Source organism: Crassostrea angulata, chromosome 4 (assembly GCF_025612915.1).
Source record: "Crassostrea angulata isolate pt1a10 chromosome 4, ASM2561291v2, whole genome shotgun sequence".
NCBI classification, from domain to species: Eukaryota; Metazoa; Mollusca; class Bivalvia; order Ostreida; family Ostreidae; genus Magallana; species Magallana angulata.
The window spans coordinates 50,210,072-50,228,784 of record NC_069114.1 but is presented as its reverse complement, the minus strand read 5'-3'; the positions used below and the strand labels follow the sequence as shown (position 1 = coordinate 50,228,784).

Genomic DNA, 18,713 nt, shown 5'->3' with positions numbered 1-18,713 from the left:
GTTGCAGTAATAGCATGTGTTTTATTTTCATTAAAGGTTTTGATAATGTTTGGCTCTATTTTAGGCAAGTATACATGTAGTAAAAATCACATATAGTGTACATTTATCGATCTCTCATCAAATATTTTGTATATTCTATCAGTTTCTGTATATAGTTGCTGTCTGTAAATACGTTTTCAGGACCACAATGTGAACTAGTTTTTGTGCTATCGTGTATTGATAAAGGACATTATTATTACCAGAAAAGTATATAATGTTCCATTTTCTACTGATTGTAAATATACCGTGTGCAATTATGTCTTTTTGTAACACTATTTTGTTTTATTTACACAACTGAGATCTCTTTACAACAGTGTGTTATATAAAACAGTTACAAATAACATCAGATTTTTAATGACATGTGGTGATAACGAACAGTGTTCAAAATCAAAAGTCCAAAGGAAAATTACAAAACAGGAGCAGAGCAAAAATAGAACTCTAAAAAAGTTAGTAGTATAACCATGTGCTTAGGAGGAGTGAGCATTCTCTGCTGACTGGTTACACCCGCTGTGTGCTCTTTGTTGTAGTCGTGAAAAACGGAAAAGTCCGTAAACAGTTAGGTGATTAATTATGATCTAACAATAAGTATGATATGGTACATCACCATCACTTATTGTAATGGTACTGGGTATAGTATACTACTGCCATTGATTGCTATTGTACCTAGTGTAAAACTTATTTGTCAGTAATAGTACCAGAATTAATTATGATATACTACTGACAACATTTGATTTAGTACTGTTAACATACAATGTACCAGTGCCACTAGTTGTAAATGTTATTTATAGGAAACATTTGTACTAATAATTAGAAAATGATTAGTGTAGTATACACATTGTTTGGTACCTTAGTAAAACAATAATTTATCGTCAATGAATTTTCATTTTATACACTTGAAGAAAGTTAACCCACGTTAAAGATTGAGATTTCAACGATAAAAAAGTTAAAGTTATTATTTTGAAAAAAAAAATCGTAACACAGTGTCAGGTCAAATAACACCATTTATATATAAAACTAAAACAACTTTAAAACGTAATGTAACTAATTAGCAATGTTAAAAACATAATTTTCATGATTGCATTTTGCTTTCCGATAATTAATCAATTGCTCATTATGCACTCGGTACTTTAAGATATTAGTGCAAATGACGATGCGATACGCATGTAAAAAAGAAACTAGTGAACAGTGTTAAAGTTCGTAAGGTCATTGACCGTAAAAGATAAGTGACATTGATTGGATTCATGTCGTCACCGAAATGACCAGGCAGATTAAAACTTCCGAATGATGATTGGTCTATGCACGACAGTCAACGGATAGAAAAGATTAAGACTCTTAATTGTAATTAACGTTTTAACAATGAACTTTTATTGTAAGTCACATATGAACTGTGGTGAGTAAAGTTATATTGACAATTGCTTATTCTAATTACTTGTATGTGCTTATGATTTGATTGAGAAACAATCATTGCTTTTATATCACTATACAATGACTTCTTGAATATTATTAAACATGAACTGCCTTATGATTTCAAAAGTCTAAAGAACAACAAATGGATCATAGTATTCATTTCGTTGTATAGAAGAAATCTAACAGAACACCGGCTTACTCGACGAGTAAATTTGTGATGGTCTAAAGATAAAAATAATCCTGGAAATAGACATTTATCTTTTGTTAGTCTTTAATAAACAATAGATTATGAGTAACCAAAATTAATGTGACCCCCTCACCCAGAATAACAAAACCAAACAGTACCGCATATACAATGTTATATAAAAATATTGCCGATATACTAATTATGCTGTGTAATATATACTAATGTTTTCAATTTGGTTTCTTGTTAATATAGGGTACAAAGGTACAATAGGGTACAATTGTCGCCCATGATGATTGTATTAAAACCATATCACTGCAACTGATAATATCTCTACTGGCTGTATGATTACATAACCGTTCGGTATAAAACTAATACACTGTAGTCACTAATCGTTCAAGCAATGTAAGAAAAATACACTCTATCAGTACTGTATATCTACAACTGTTAACTCAAACTTCATATACATGTCTACAGCTATAACTATTCCTGCTGAAAGTAACAATACTGTAAAAATAAACCCTGGCAGGTGGAGTATGAGTAATGTAAGCATATATAGCCACGATTAACATTGGTCGGAATATAATAAGCATAACTATTCCTGCTGAACGTAACATTACTGACTGACGTTTTTCATACTAATTTTTAGACCATTTTTAATTACCTAATTGCCCACGGACTTCTCCGGGGTTTTTTCCCGATTACGACAAAGAGCACACGGCTGGTGTGACCGGTCAGCAGAGGATGCTCACTCCTCCTTGGCACCCGATCCTACCCCTAAATTTTGTAGAGGTCCGTGTATGCTCTGCTCCTGTTTTGTATTTTTCCTCAATCATTTTGGAGGTCCGTGTTGTTCTGCTTTGAATTTGTATTTCGTTTTATGGATTTTTGAGATGGTTGACGGTATGTTATTGTCATATTTTTTCATTACTGTAAATATAAACCCTGGCAGGTGGAATATGAGTAATATAAGCATATCAATGTTTAACACTGGTTGGAAAATGATACAAAGCATTAAAGGATTGCTTTTCTTTGAAAATGTGTTACCTCATGACTGCATCGTGAGTGTTAAATTATTCACATTAGTCACTTACGCTAATTACCCAGTTAGTTTACACTGTTGCAGATGTAAAAAAAAATACCGATTTTAAAAATCAATTATTTAATTTACAAGTATGTATTTAATAGTTTCAAATTACTGTGAACAGATAGCCATGCTATGACCTTGAATTGCTAATATTACATATTGGTCACTATGATACTTATGTGTACCTAGGTACTGCGCACTGAATGGTGGTAACTAATAGAATGAACTCTGTAACTCTTGTAGCACTGCATAGTATTCTTAAATGATGTTATGAAACCAGGTGAATAATATGGGCATAATAATATCCAAATTGAGAGTTTAAAAACAAGTGCTATAGTTGGCGATTCTGTGTCTGCAACGATAGCTCTGGTACTCTATATTGAGTCAGGTATTGTATATTCTATATATTAACCTTTGTAACCTTTTATGTCATGTATGAATGAACGTATTATGAGTAAGTGAAGCCTCATACCTAGGTGGGGGACTCCGAGACTCAGGACTCGGAGACTCAAATCCTGCATCCGTACTCTTTGATTGGCAGTTTTGACAGTTTTATTACTTTATTTAGAAATAAAATATTGATCTTAATTTTGAACAATAAATGTTCACTCATGATCGTCGTAAATGGGCCGAACTAGTCAGAACTGTCCATCATAAGTAAAATCATATATATACCCCTGTGAAGTGAGGTTGAGCAGATTCTTTGATTTGGGCTGCTTTGATTTGTTGTAACTTTGACTATACGATCACGCTTTAATAAAACCGCTTGTGAAAGAACTACTAGACTTCGTGGTTACTGAGCTTGAGTAGCATCTCCAGGAGATAACTGAAGTTTGAAGGCTTACATTATACAGTGGCGAAATCAATGAGTAGATGTTTAAGGTTATTATGTAACCGGTAAACACTGTCTGTTATGCTATTAAATGCAACAATAAAATATAAGGAACATATTTTTCAGCTATAAATCATGACTGTGTCCTACTTTTTGCTTCTTTTATAATAGTTTTGAAAAAAAAAGAATCTGACTTATTTTGGAATTACATAACATTTCAGTCCCTCCTGCTAGGCAAAATGATTATGTTTCATATGCATTGTTATTAAGTAAAGCCACACTACAGAAAATCATTGCCACCAAAGGAAATTATGGAACTAACAGCTTTATGACTGTTTAATGCTTCAATGAACAGGAAGTCAAAATCTAATACAATCTAGTAATCTAGTAATGGAACGTTCTAAAATGTATAAATGGCTGCATATGTTGTGCGTTTCCGTATTTCTTAATAAGTTTACATCAAAGAGCACAATTTATACCAAATGTGTTTCGCAAATGTTGTGTGAAATTGGCTCCAAGGTATGGATACTAAGTTATTCATTTTAGCTTACAAGCCAGGTCCACAAATCAATGGGTTTAACGGTGAACGACATGGATCATATCTTGCTGTAACATGTAAGTAGAAATACTTTATATGTTAGAATACTTTATATGTTATGTTAGTTTCTAAGTGAATGAATCTTATTTGTGTTATGTTATGAATGTTTCCTTCCATCTTAATGAATTTTTATTTATTTCAACTAATCTAAAAATTTTGGTTTATATATGACAATCTGATAACTCTAAAATTTGAAAATTAGATACATTATGTTTATCCTTCTGAGGGAGATATTATTTTATTTTCCTTATTTTATGACTTAATTGTATAGTCCCTTCCTTCGACTATCTAAGCATCATTGTTAAAAGCACATTGGTATACAGTACTTCTACATTCAGTGCAATTAGTATATCATAAACTGTACTGTTACATCTAGAGGCATTTGTATATTATATACAGTACTATTACTATATAGTAACACCTATAAATTACAATTATAAACAGTGTGTTTTGTTTTCATACAACACTGTTACGACAAGTTTAGTTGTATTTATACAGTAAACGTACAATAGCTTATGGCGGTAGATGATTCATAGTACTTTTATAATCAATGACAGTGCTGTATCATACGCAATACTAGTAATTATAACAGTAATTTGCAATACTGTTTCAATAACTGGGAGTGGTTTGATCCCTACAGTTCTGTTACATTTTTCAATCAATGCCAGTATTTATCATTCACACTAACCCTAGGACTAACAACAGCTGTATGTCTAGATATGCATATAAACAGGTAATTGACAGATGTGAGAACAAATTATTTAATTGACTAGTTGGAATATTTTACCGAATCAATGACAGAAAAAAGATATGTGTAGCCATAAGTGATATCAGCAGTACTTATACTGTGGAATTACTAAAACTCTCGGGAGCCAATTTCAATGGATTGCGTAAATTTTACAGGTTTGTGGGGTCGCAACTTCGTGTATTCTTTTATAGTTTTATTTCCCAAAGGAAATATACTGTATAACCCTAATTCATGGATGGGAGGTATCCAAGAACTACATGTAAATTGAGCCACCACGAGTAATGCCTTGAAGTGCAGCACTTTTTAATGATGCTATAAAACATAACTGCTTTTATCCCATCTGATTACACAATAGCTTTCCTTTTTCTTGAATTAATGCATGCTTTTTTCTCAACTTTATAAATAAAATCGCAATCATGACTTATGCAGCAGATTCATTGAATCTGCTTTTTTGGTAATTCATGCTGGATATGAAGGTGGTGACATTGCAGAAAAGAAAAATAACCCGCGTTTTCTCTGCAATGATCGCTACCATCATGACCCCCATGAATCATTAAAGAGAACATTTGTCTGTTCATATTTTACCTCTTTCTTTTAACAAAGAAATAAATCGATTATGAAAAGTTTGTAAAATTCACTAAATTACTGTTAATGTACATCAGTACGTTAGCTGAAAGAAAGAGCCAAAACCGTCTCTTGTCAGAACTTGAGTCGGACATCCGCATGAGTATATCGTGCAGCCAGTGTGATTTCTGGGGGTCGTTGTAGGTTGCGACCAATCGATAACAGGGTTTGTAAATTTCAGTCCTGTCAGTTTCCTGTCAATTTCATCTGTTGTAGATTTTCACCTATCGATAAGCGGGCTATTCTGATCAAACTATAATGTTCTTATTTCTACGTCTGCTATAGGTAGATTTACCAAGCTACTCATATGTAGGTATACCATACTTACTTCTGTGTCTATTATAGGTAGACTCATATAAAGGTATGATATTCTTACTACTGAGTCTGCCATAGGTAGAGTTACTCATATAAAGGTATGATATTCTTACTAATGAGTCTGTCATAGGTAGAGCTACTACAGCTACTCATATAAAGGTATGATATTCTTACTACTGAGTCTGTCATAGATAGCCCTCTTACAGCTATTCATATAAAGGTATGATATTCTTACTACTGAGTCTGCCATAGGTAGGGTTACTCATATAAAGGTATGATATTCTTATTAATGAGTCTGTCATAGGTAGACCTACTACAGCTACCAATATAAAGGTATGATATTCTTACTACTGAGTCTTTTATATGTTTGATACAGGTCCGTGAAACTGAGATAAGGAATATTAACATTTGTATACTTTTTTATTCTTTTCCATGTAAATATTAACAGTACAAAAGAAAGGGAGAAAGTTTTCAGATACGTCTGACAGTAAAAAGATGCATTGTCCTTTTTTTAAATATCAGTTTACAATGTATTTTTAAAGGTGAATCGATGCGTGCTGTTGCATTTATAAATAATATCAAATTGTAAAAGTCAATTTTTTATGCATGAAGCGGATGTCATAAGGGAACATGAGATTTGTTAGAGGATAAAACATCTGTTTTATCAACATTGGCTTAAAAAGCAGTATATTAAATAAAAATCAAATGGACGATCGATGTACTACATGAATTTACCACTGGTTTCATTTGTAAGTTGCCATTTTATCTCATTTATGAGTTACGTTAAAACTACTTAGTAAGTGGATATGTTTTTGATCTATGATAGATATATCGATGTCGTTTATTTGTATCATGCATTTTACACACTATGAGTAACTTTGCAGGATGAGGTTAATAATTAGTTCTGTTTAATTTAGTAGCCAAAGAAATTCAATATGTTCAGTGTAATCTCCGTATAATAACGTATTTTTCATGTGCGCTGTTGAAACTGCTACATGTGTAATTTTGGTACTTTAATGTTAAGTACAACAGCAGCTTGAAAAATCTTTATCGACATTACCTAAAACGCAAGTAGATGATACTTAGTTAATCTAGACTATCAAAATTTTTATCGACATTACCTTAAACGCAAGTAGATGATACTTAGTTAATCTAGACTATCAGGTATGTATCATTACGAAATTCATAATTTGATTGATCGCTCTTTCATTATTATAATACTGTATCTTATATTCTTAGATTGATACACGGGTATGGATAAGTCATTGGTGTTAGATTAATACGTGAAAATTGAATAGATTAAAAACTGATAAATTCATTTTTACGTAAATAGGGCTCAAATGGCATTTTTTTATTTTTACGTTTACCTCTAGAACTAAAAGTTCAATTGAGCTTTTCTCATTATACAAAGAGCACACGGCTGGTGTGACTGGTCAGCAGAGGATGCTCACTCCTCCTAGGCACCTGATCCTACCTATATCTATTTGGAGGTCCGTGTTGCTCTGCTTTGAATTTGTATTTCGTTTTATGGATTTTTGAGATGGTTCACGGTTTGATATTGTCATTTTTGGAGTTGATTTTAATCAACTCTCCTATGTAGTTACTCAGACAAACCGAAAGTGAAACAATGTTTGGACCTCAGCACAAATCATTGCTGCTGACAAGACTTAGGTCTTAAAAATAATTGATAAATTCGATGTAATGTATGCTAAAGCATTGTTTCTCAAGAAAACTTATTTATAAATACCTTGAAAATAGTCAGATTTTAAATGGTACGAACAATCTAAATATTCTTTGTAGTCGTATGTATTCCTACGCCAGAGTCTATATAGTCTCGTTCAACTCGACGCTCAGCTGTCTCCAGAAATCCTTGTCGGAGATTTACGGTGTCAGCCGAGCGTTTGGTTGAAGGAGACTAGAGTTCAATATTGCTTGGATCCATGCAATTTTCGAGAAATAATTCTATTACTTATACAAAGTTTGATTTTTTTATCTTTGAATATTATTTAACATGATTCATATGGGGGTTTCTCGACATTCTTGTCGAAAAAGTACAAAAATGTGCGTAATTCAAATCAAATTAGAAACTACATGTACTTGTCATGCAAAATAACATATCATTGATTTTAAAATGAATAAACATCGACAAAATCAACTTCCATCAGTTCATCGGTAATTTGTTTTCATATGTCGTCATCCAAGTAAAACCAAATTTATCCCGAGTCGTTATTTTCATGTTTTACATCATCGACATCTGCTTAATATGGTTATAATTACAATGCATAATCGTCATAATCCGCCACGCGATAAACCACACGTGTTACCCCCCCCCCCCCCCTCCCCAGACGATACATGATGCTACATACATTACGTATGCAGTACGATAAAGTAGATAATTTTATGCAAGGCTGTTACATTATCCACAAAGGTGTCTAATGCACAGCACTATTACAATTAATGACAATAAGCTACGGTACATTTGACTCGTACATAAGTACCAATTTTATACAGTTTAGTTACATTCAGGAACAATTGTTTATAATATGTATCACATTTGTATGATAAACAAAGCACTGTTGCAATAGGTACAGGTAGTTTACATTATCCATCATTTGTACAGCTGTGGTATAGTTTTTACAGTACTATTATCAGACTACAATATACGCCACTCTTACATAAGATCTACGATGTTAAAAGAAGATGACAATGTTACATAAACTGCATTGCTATGTTTTACATAGTACTACTATGTTTATTGAAAGAATATTACAATATGTTACATAAGCTCCGATGCAACCTTTTACGCAGTAGTATTATAAATATCAAATGAATATCAAATGAATATCACAATATGTTATATTAGCCTCAGTACTGTGCTTTATGCATAACTAATATAAATACTGAAAGAAGAATACAATATTTTACAAAACTGTATGTTTTTCGCAGTTCTATTACAAATATTGAAAGTACAAATATTTAAAAGGGGATTACAATAAAAATCATTCTTACAAAGAAAACATTAATGTGTTTGTAAATGCTACTATTTTTCACTCTACCACTAGATGCAATTTTATTAACAATGTAACAACAAGTGATACATCTATTGATAAAAAAAAGTTGTATGTTTATAAAGCAAAATTACAATAAGTGGTTAATCTATTTTTATGTTCATATTGTAATACTATAATTAGTGAATAAATCTTTTGCTAGATGAAGTTGTATGTTTATACAGCAATGTTACAATAAGTGATAAAATTTATTTTATGTTTGTATAGCAATATTACAATTAGTGATTTAATCTATTGCTAGATAATTCATATGTATACAAAGCAATATATTGTGTTTATACAGCTATGGTAAAATAGGTGAATAAATCTACCATATATAAAAATGTAAGTGTTTACAGCAATGTAACAATAAGCGACGGTTGTATGGTATAAATTTTTCATTTACAGTAAGTGAAATTTGTATATCAACTGTCAACAGTCATATAATAAGTTTATATGATTACAAAATTATTACATCAAATGCGTATTGCGTGTTAGTGATGTTGAAAATATATATTTAATAAAATTATCGAAAACAGTTAAATATTCGTCACAATATGAACTCAATGTGAATTCACGGGCTTTCATATAATTTGATGGCTTAAATGTTTTCTTTATCGATTTTGCAGATATACCAGTACATTAAAGCATATGAACACTAATCCTACAGTACTTTCTATTTAACTATACGCTTTTTACAACTGTATGGTATATACACTGTTCACAGCAAGTTAATTATAAAAGATTACACGCACATAGCAATGCTGTTAGAATTCATCCTATAGAACAAAGGGAACGTAACCTATATAAAATAAAATCAGTTTAAACGGTTACCATTCCCCCCAAAAACAATCAATCTAAGGTATATTAATTGTTTTTTTTATTGTTTTTTAAATATTATATTTTTATTTAATGAATAAAATTCTGAAATTGTCTCCGTCTACCCCCGTGAACGGAGCTCTCTGTAGATGTTAAGATTCAAAAAGATTAATTATACATCTCCGAAAAATTTAAAGCTATGGTTATTTGAATGTTTATTTAAAACTGCCTCCCATGATGTCTTAAAAAGATAATCTAAGGGGAGCAACACTTACATGCATGTTGGGGTATTGGCTATAGCATCTCATTTGTTATATTTTTATTGCCTGAAGTATATGCTAAGGGAATTAGAATAAGATTGAATTAGACATTCAATCAAGTACTTAATAAGCCTGATTCAATATCGTTTTAATTTTACTCTCTATAGCACTAAATAACATTTAGATAGCTAGATGTTTCTATTTTTTATCAGCCTGCAATCAGAATTTAGCCAATAGAACTATATGATGACGAGAAAACATTTGTATACTAATCCACTATGTCACTCTTGGCCTGTTCTTAAACTGTAAACTACTTTTGAGGCTTTTCGAAAAATTAGAGCTCTAAAAAACGGGAATATGGTCTGTGTTACACGTGTTACACGTGTTGTTATTCATTAATGACTTTACAATTGTCCTTATAATTTGGCCACTTTAATAGTGTGTTCTAAATTTCCTACTCATTGTGTCAAAGTTCTCAGAGTTGTGGGTTTTTTTATAAGAGCGTTCTAGACCTAGATCTAGATCTTTGTTATAGCACAGAGACAGCGGGTTTATGGTTGACTTTTCACCACTCGATTCGCTGTTTTCCTATATTAAAATAACCCAAATAATATGAAGAGTATATCAGTTACACAACCCGGATCTTTTAAAGTTAAATGGATCAGGTTTCGCAGAAACATACATCGTTTTTGTTCTTGTGCGTCATGTGCATTAAAATAATTCATTACTTCTTCGTAAGCTAAAATAGTTGCAATAGGGACGTTGATGCACTGAACAACGAGTGTCTATACTCTGTCACGAGTTTTTGCTTCCACCACTTTTCGCTTGATATTCCGATAATAATGAATACCTTTGTACTCAAACTACTTTCATCCACTAATATGAAAAATGTCCAGATTATCTGTTTTGAAACGCCCCCTCTACCGCTTCATGTATCAATACACATCCAAAAATAGAAAGTCTACGGGGATTTTGCATTGCATCAGCCATTAATAAGCCCGGACAATAACGTTGAAAAATTGCGCGAGGTATCCCGAGTACTTCCGAATGGAGAAAAGATGTAAACATTTCCCATTATAAATCTCCGTAAGAAGTTCGTTTTCGTTCTTGTGAACTTTTATGAGTTAAAAATGATACTTGTTCAATGAAGATATCTTGGATATATTACCTTTTATCGATTTCAACTGTATTTCTTTCACAGGTATATATGTGAATTTTTATTAAAAATAACCAAAAAGTGATGGAAGCAATAACTTTGGGCAGACTATAATAAGTCCTACAGGGTGATCTAAGGAGAAATCAAATCTTGACCATGGATGTTTCAACCAACAACTTGTTCGCGTCAAATTCGTTGTCAGTCATATAATTCATATGAGGTTTCCATCAGCTTTAACTTGTTTTGATGCAGTAACAAGATAGTCACGTCCTACTTTACGCTGAATATCTCTACAGGGTCTAACTATCCTCTGTCACGCATTTTTTAAAAACACCAAACAACATCATTAATGTCAGCGTTGATCATTTATTTATGCATATTCCGGCCATAATCAATATGGAAATTAAGTATTAAATGGGTATCTTGTTTGCCGACACGCAAAAATCAAAGCAATGATGAGGCGATAATGATGTCAAGTCCATTCCAAAATCGACATGCCACAATTTCGAGGCATTTCTTTAAAACCATACGATGAAGAGCGATGTGAACCGCTGTTGCGTGAATCTGCAAAAATGAAATCTTTCCACTGATTAAAGATTTAAGTATAAATTGATTTTATCTACCGGTATATAATAGTGCATCGGTCAGCTAAAAAGCTGACCTTGTGATTTGAAAAATATAACTTTTCGACACTTTCAAAATTCATGCAGAGATGAATATTTTTTTTATTAGGTTCATACAAGGATATATCTAATAGAGAAATTAAATAAAATTAAGATTCAGAACTATCCGATAATCGGGTGAAGAATTATATTAATTAAGGATGTAATCTTGTGAATTGTTTAATGAGGTTATACTTCTCCCCACATTTTGTAAACAATAATATCAAACAGAATTACAGTGGGTGTTTTTATATCTGTATGTTTGACGAAACACTACATCTGCCTCGGCAAGCGGTTTATCCTCATTTATTTCATACAAAGCAGTGTGCATAAGACCTTTGGCTGCGTTTTACAAAAGAACTGTTGACCTTTGACCAAATTAATGAATGCTAATTAATCACCAACTAATCAATGATTTATTCTTGAAATATTTGTAAACAAATGGTTTTATGTCAATTTTGTTCATTAAAGATCATTTTACGAGGTTGTAAATATTTACGACTTTGTCGTAAGTTTAAAATACAGCCCTAGATCTTATGCACACTGCTTCCGTCATAAAAAGTTTTTTTTTTTGTTTGCTTTGATATGTGGATTTTGGGTTTGCTCGGTCGTAACTAAATATTTACATTAAATCATTTTCAAGGTTATAGTATTCTTATTTTTTCAATACCAAGAACATTAAAGCCGAAATCCTCACCCGGAATATGACGACCGTGTCCATTATTTTTATCTCTTTACAGGTCGTCATCCCATTACATTTACATTTATGTTCTAATCTTCTAATTCGTTACACTCAACCGAACATAAATAATTTATAAAAATAAATAAACACAGTGTGTAGGTACAGAAGCGGTCTCAAGAGTTTATTACATATATAAGATTACACCAATATCTTCTGGTAAATCCTCAGTTCTTTACAATAATGAGAAAATTGTTAATAACAATAAAATGATACATGAAAACGAGTATGATTGGGTGGGTGGTAGGGGGCCACGTCTAACTGCACGAAGAGAGAGCCTACGAATGGCACTAAATTCTTCACTCACTCAACACGCGAAGTCTCACCTCCCTAATTTAAATACCTGAATAACAGGTGGAAAACTTATCATAGAAACCAATCAGATTTGATTTCCGGTATAATATAAATAAACAAAAAACACGTGTTCGATAGACACACTTGTCATCATACCTTTGAGAAATACATTTTCAGTGTCTCTGCTTGTGATAACACTGTGTATCGATTTTGTACTATATAACCCATAACTTCAAATGACGCCAAATTAAGGCGACAGCGGGGTTTGCTTATTCATATTTAAATATTTAATCATACGATGACTTAAAATTATATAAATATAGTAATAAGGAATCATTCTTCGAATATTATAAGGTGATAATTTCGGTCGGTGTGTGATCAAATCTCTCATAAAGCCCTTCGGCTTTATTGGATTTGATCACGCCCCGACCAAAATTACCACCTCATAATACTCAAAGAATGATTCCTTATTCCTTATTGTTTGCAGGTGGTGTGTAGTCACGCTGTGTATGTTGTCAACCAATGCTCCTTTTTTTCTTGAAAAACGGATGACAGACTTTATCTTCACACGGAGTTTCTTTTGAACGTATGCACCGTTAACATTCCCCTAATTAAATATTGTTTTAAAATAAAATCCTATTTTTAAATTTGGAGAGAGAGAGAAAGAGAGAGAGAGATAAAAGTGTGCATATTTTTTCAAAACGCTTTTAAAATTTGTTAGAAATGATCTTATCGTAAGAGCGTGGATTGTTGTGCTTTAACAAGTAGGTTATTGCTGCATTTAATTAAATGGTTCCCCGCTGTATGCGCTCTTTTCAAGTAGCGGGGATGTAAAACTGTAAGGATTACATCACTCAGGTTCCTGTTAATCGGCTGTTTATCATGGTTCGTATATTATCGTTTGAGTTAAATATATTCAACCCACTTGGACAATCAAGTTGAAGTAACTAAATGAAAAGCAAATTAGACTACTACCGCTATTTAAGCGAAAAAGCTGTGACCGATTGTTCAAAGTGCTTTGCTTTAACTAAAGAACGCATAAAATGAAGTTTAAATGTAGTCTAGACAAGCTTTTGTGACATTTTGGGATAACAGGAAAAGGGGCAACAAGTGGGGTAAGTCTGTTCTGTGTTGTCTGTCTCATTGGAACAAGGATTCTTGCTTGTCCTTCGACTTAAAATGTGTGCTGTGCTGTTATTTACATCTTTCAGTTTCTGCTCAAAATGTACCTATGTTTTAAAGATAATGTGCTTGCAGATGGTTTACATTGTTTTCAAGTTCTAGGCCATTATCTACGCTTTTGATTATGACGGTTAGCGTTTGTGTTCGATAATGAATATGCAATAATGTATAGATAGGAACAGTTTACAAGTAGAAGCAGATACCATATTCTAAATATAAAGCCTCGGCCATTTTAAGCTTGCATTAATCAAATCGAAAGTGAAATTAGTTCTATTCAAAACACTGAAGAAGTTTCAGTGTGCAAAGAAAAACTATTTAGAATTAAATTACCTATATTCTTCATATATACGCCATAATTTTTATAGTCGTTTTTAAAAAACTTTAAAAAAAAACAACAAATGGGTCTGTAAGTCGGAAAAAATTTACAGAATGCATTTTCACAAAAATTGATAAAAGTAAAACCACCACCTACCCCTAACCCATACCCAAACAAGGTTGAAAAAGTATCCTGCAGATTTCTAATTTTTCAAATGAATGGTATAATGCTTTGCTAAATTCATTCACCTGATTCTAGACATATTTTTTATTTTGAAAATTTGGGTCTTTTTTTTAATTTAAAGTGTGACATAAATAAGGGGAAAACTATCGCTTATACCAGTTTACCACTGATAAGTCACAAAAGGAAGCAATAAAAGACTAGTTTATAATATCCAGATAAATATTTCTTGTTTAAATAGTTTTCATACTTTGATGCATTATTGCATAATGATGATGTATGGATGCAGTTTAATGCACAATAACATTAAATAAAAGTCTGGTCAAGATCTAGTAAATGAAAGGTGCCTACAGGTTTATGAAATTCAAGACATAAATACTTTAAATGATGCTTCATAACATTATCTTTGTTTCATAGGGTATACTGGGGCTTATATTTTTGGTAGACACAATGAAAAATCATGTTTTAATCAACCGTTTTCTATGAAATATGAAGAAAATATGAAACACATTTCGGAGTTTTTTTTCCATTTTTGACTGATAAAATATATCTAGAATGTCTACAGTCTTCTCAAAAAGACGTTAAATAAGCTCTTGACCTCCTCTTTAAAATGTTGTCAAATTGAGTATAGGTACCGGGATTACTTTTCTCATGATTAAATATAGAATGTCAAAATATTGTTTTATTTACTACACAATTCCTTTAAAGCCGTAAAATACAGGAAAAGATTCATTAGCACCAAAAAGACAGTCTAGAATCATTAATTAGATCTTGACCTTAATTTTGAAAATTTTGCTTTGTTGTTCAAATAAACCGTATACAAGATAACAATATTTCTATTGAACCCATTTGGGCCCCCATAGGAGCAACAAAGATTTACAATCACATGTATATAAAATAATGTTGACAACATACAAGTGTGTACACGGGTAGAAACATAAAGAGGCATAATATTGCCAAATTATTTATAAATCGCAAATCGTCTGACGATAAGTAACAAGCTAATTAAAGCTTTGAACGAATTTTGCAACTGATTTAATAATTTCAGGATCTTCATTCGTTAGAATCCCCCCAAAAAATATTACAAGAAGAAAGGGACTGAAAGTGTAGACATTTATTAATACACAGATCAATAAGTTTACGTTTTAATGCATTTAAATGGGAACATCCAAGAAAATGAATTTCATCCTGCACATCGTTCTTGTCACAAATGATACAGATGCGATCTTCTTTGGGTAAGGATATCGACCAGTTTCAACGTTAAGTATGTGAGCTGATATTCGAAATTTTGTCATGATCACGTGACATCATTTAGCTGTCTCGGACAAATTTCAGAATGTTTCAGTGTTGACTTATGTTTAAGATCTTTCATGTTTTTAGGTCAGGATAGCTGGGCAATGATAACTATACCGGAAAAATGAAAGGTATGATTATGTAACATACTTACATAATCTCCATTTGAACGTTGTTTGGGATAGGGAAAAATAAATTTCTGATACACTAAACACATATTCTTATATTTTATCGATTAAAAGCTCTGCGGTTGAATAAATTTCTCTCGTTTATATCGGATTTTTGTCTAAACAATCTCATTTCAAACCTTTGCATTAACCTATTCAAAATATATATGCGCAGTTCTTGAAAATTCAAAGGGATGTTTTAAAAGAAAAAAAATAACATGTATGAAAGAAAGAAAAATTTACTTTTTAGGTCTATAATTTGGTGTGAAAAAACTTGAAATGGGAGGAGAATGCGACTTGCCAACATACATGTTTTTGTTTCTGCTTGGTGTGTTTAGGGAATGCAGAAGGCATAATTCAATTACAGCTTCATAAACTCATTGGTGGATGTGTACTCAGTACTGAATAATACCCTATAACAACACAATATGTACATGTATTATAAACGTAGCAATATATAAATAGTGCCTGTTTGGGAGGGTAACTGTTGAAATTGACACCCCGTTGACAATGGTTTTCTCGGGGTGTCAGTTTCAACAGTTACTCTCCCAAATAGGCACTATTTATTTCATTATACTGAATGTCTTGATGTTAAAGACAATTTTACTGCTTTTATATAGAAATGAAGTGAATTCTGCGGCAAACCGTACGCGCATAATTTACGCGCATGTAATACTTTGTTGTGTTACCCGTTGCCAAGTGTGTTGCTAACGCTGAGGGTAAAAGAACGGATTACCAACTGCGTCTAAACCAATCAGATTTCAGTATTTACATGAAAGTATAAAAATGCTATATAACACGTACTTAAACATTGATGTTAAACGGACATGGTAACGATTTTGGTCAAAAGTTATTTTTCCGATTTAAATGTTTACATTGCTTCACTACGGCAATGTTAATAGGCAGTCAAAATTTGAGTACCATTTGTAGTTTTAAGCGAGTTACAGAGCTTAGAATTCTTTAGTATGTAAACAATTGAAAGTTTTTGTTTATATTCTGAATGTTAAGGTGAACATTCCAATTTTAGACATAAAATGAATGTGTTAAACCTTTGAAACTGTTTATTCATGCCAAAAAAAAAAAAAAAAGAATAAGAAGATAGACACATCTGCTTGAAAAATATTTTTACTGGCATGTTAAACCTTTGTAAACAAAAACAGGACACGAGTCTTGTTTACATAACAAACAGTTGTGAGCTTTTGCAACTTGCTCATAATAACTCTACGACTGACTCTCAAACTACACTTGATCATTAGAAATACATTCCTAAAGCATTGTAAAAAAAAAAAATAGTAAAATTGAATTTGACCCAAATTGTGACCATGTCCCATAAAACATGTTCATAAAACAGCAGATAACGACGATATTCGAACTATAACATTAGGACTACCTAAGTTAACGGACAATACTCATTTTCGTGTTAAAAAAAAAGGTTTTATCTACCTAGTACGTAACTAACTGCATTTGAATGCGAGCTTTTCTATCTCAACATTGCCGCCATTTATTGTTGTTGTAAACGTTGGTAAAATTTACATGCCCTGTAATTCTTTTTTTTTTTTTTTTTTACAAAACGCATACAAAACCTGAAAAAGTTAAAGACCAAGCAAGTCCGTCCGCTCCCTTCTAATGATAGATGATATGTGGATAAGACAGATTAGTTGTGCAGTTTAAAAACTGTGTAGAGAATAGATTTTTTCTAGCTGTTTTAATTAAATAGGGAATGTTACTGTCCATTTCGGATATCTTCACAATGCCTTTTTTCTTAGATCAAGGAAGAAAATGACTGAACATGCGAATCGTGATCAATACGAGGCATTGTTTGCTTCAATGAATAGAAATCACTAGAAAATGTACTGGAATTGACATGTCAGCCTAAAATTGAAAGCGAGGGAACAAGATACCTGAAATGTGGTTCCAATATCTAATAAAAGCATATTACTTATTAGGTTTGCTACTGACTGTTTACAGAAATTTGTGGGGTCGGTTAAGTCCATTGAAGGTGAGGCCCTCCGCCTCGCCTTTTATATATGGACTAAACAGTCAGTACCAAACCTAATAAGTGTTTCATTTTGTCGAGGTCCTAAAGTTTGATATGTAAACAAACAAAAAATACTTTATAACAATTAAATTCATTGCTTAATTCTCTAATTTTTTTACCTTCCTCATCAGTCGTTTGTGCAAACCTGGATGCCTTAGTAGGATCGTAATATTACGTCACGGGCAAGGGGGGTCACTCTAAATATTTTGGGGCTTAAAAATTAAAAATATGGTTGAACGTTTGTGTAAAAAATCAGCTCAAATAACGTTACGTCCGCCATGTTGCCGTAAAAATATCTACGCTCGCCGTGTAAAGATATTGATAAGACAATCACCTGACGCGATTGATCCAATGATGTCGAGACATTCTAATTCGAGGCAAAACAATAATGCTATGTTATTAAATAAATTAAATAGACAGAAATATACGCTCTGAAGGAAAGTTAAAACTAGGTTCTACGTCATGAGCTATATCATAATGCTACGTTCGTGACTTCTTGAAGAGACATCGATAAACTGATAGCACATTAAAAATATCAATATACTAATCCATCGATTACAAAAAGAGTAATTAGTTACTTTATGGGAAAAAAATGAAAAAAATGTGAAATAGAGCATCGTGGCAAATTTTTATCGAGTACTAAATTACGATTTTCTTCTAGAACGCCAAAGATCTAGAAATGACGTCGCTAGGTTCTACGTCATGAGCTATATCATAATGCTACGT

At 32.2% G+C, this 18,713-nt stretch overlaps 1 protein-coding gene across 7 annotated transcripts in view; it reads left to right on the top strand.

Annotated features, from left to right (window-relative positions):
* Nucleotides 1-3,888: 3,888 nt before the first annotated feature.
* Nucleotides 3,889-18,713, top strand: part of LOC128179706 (uncharacterized) — a 51,424-nt gene continuing 36,599 nt past the window's right edge. The window contains exon 1 of one of the 7 annotated variants that reach the window (XM_052847235.1): nt 3,889-4,164. Coding sequence is in view for 2 of the 7 variants with exons in the window: in XM_052847230.1 (XP_052703190.1) it covers nt 5,029-5,050 (22 nt within the window). In the remaining 5 variants the exon portion in view is untranslated. The other 6 variants (XM_052847230.1, XM_052847238.1, XM_052847236.1 and 3 more) reach the window with 6 other exon arrangements.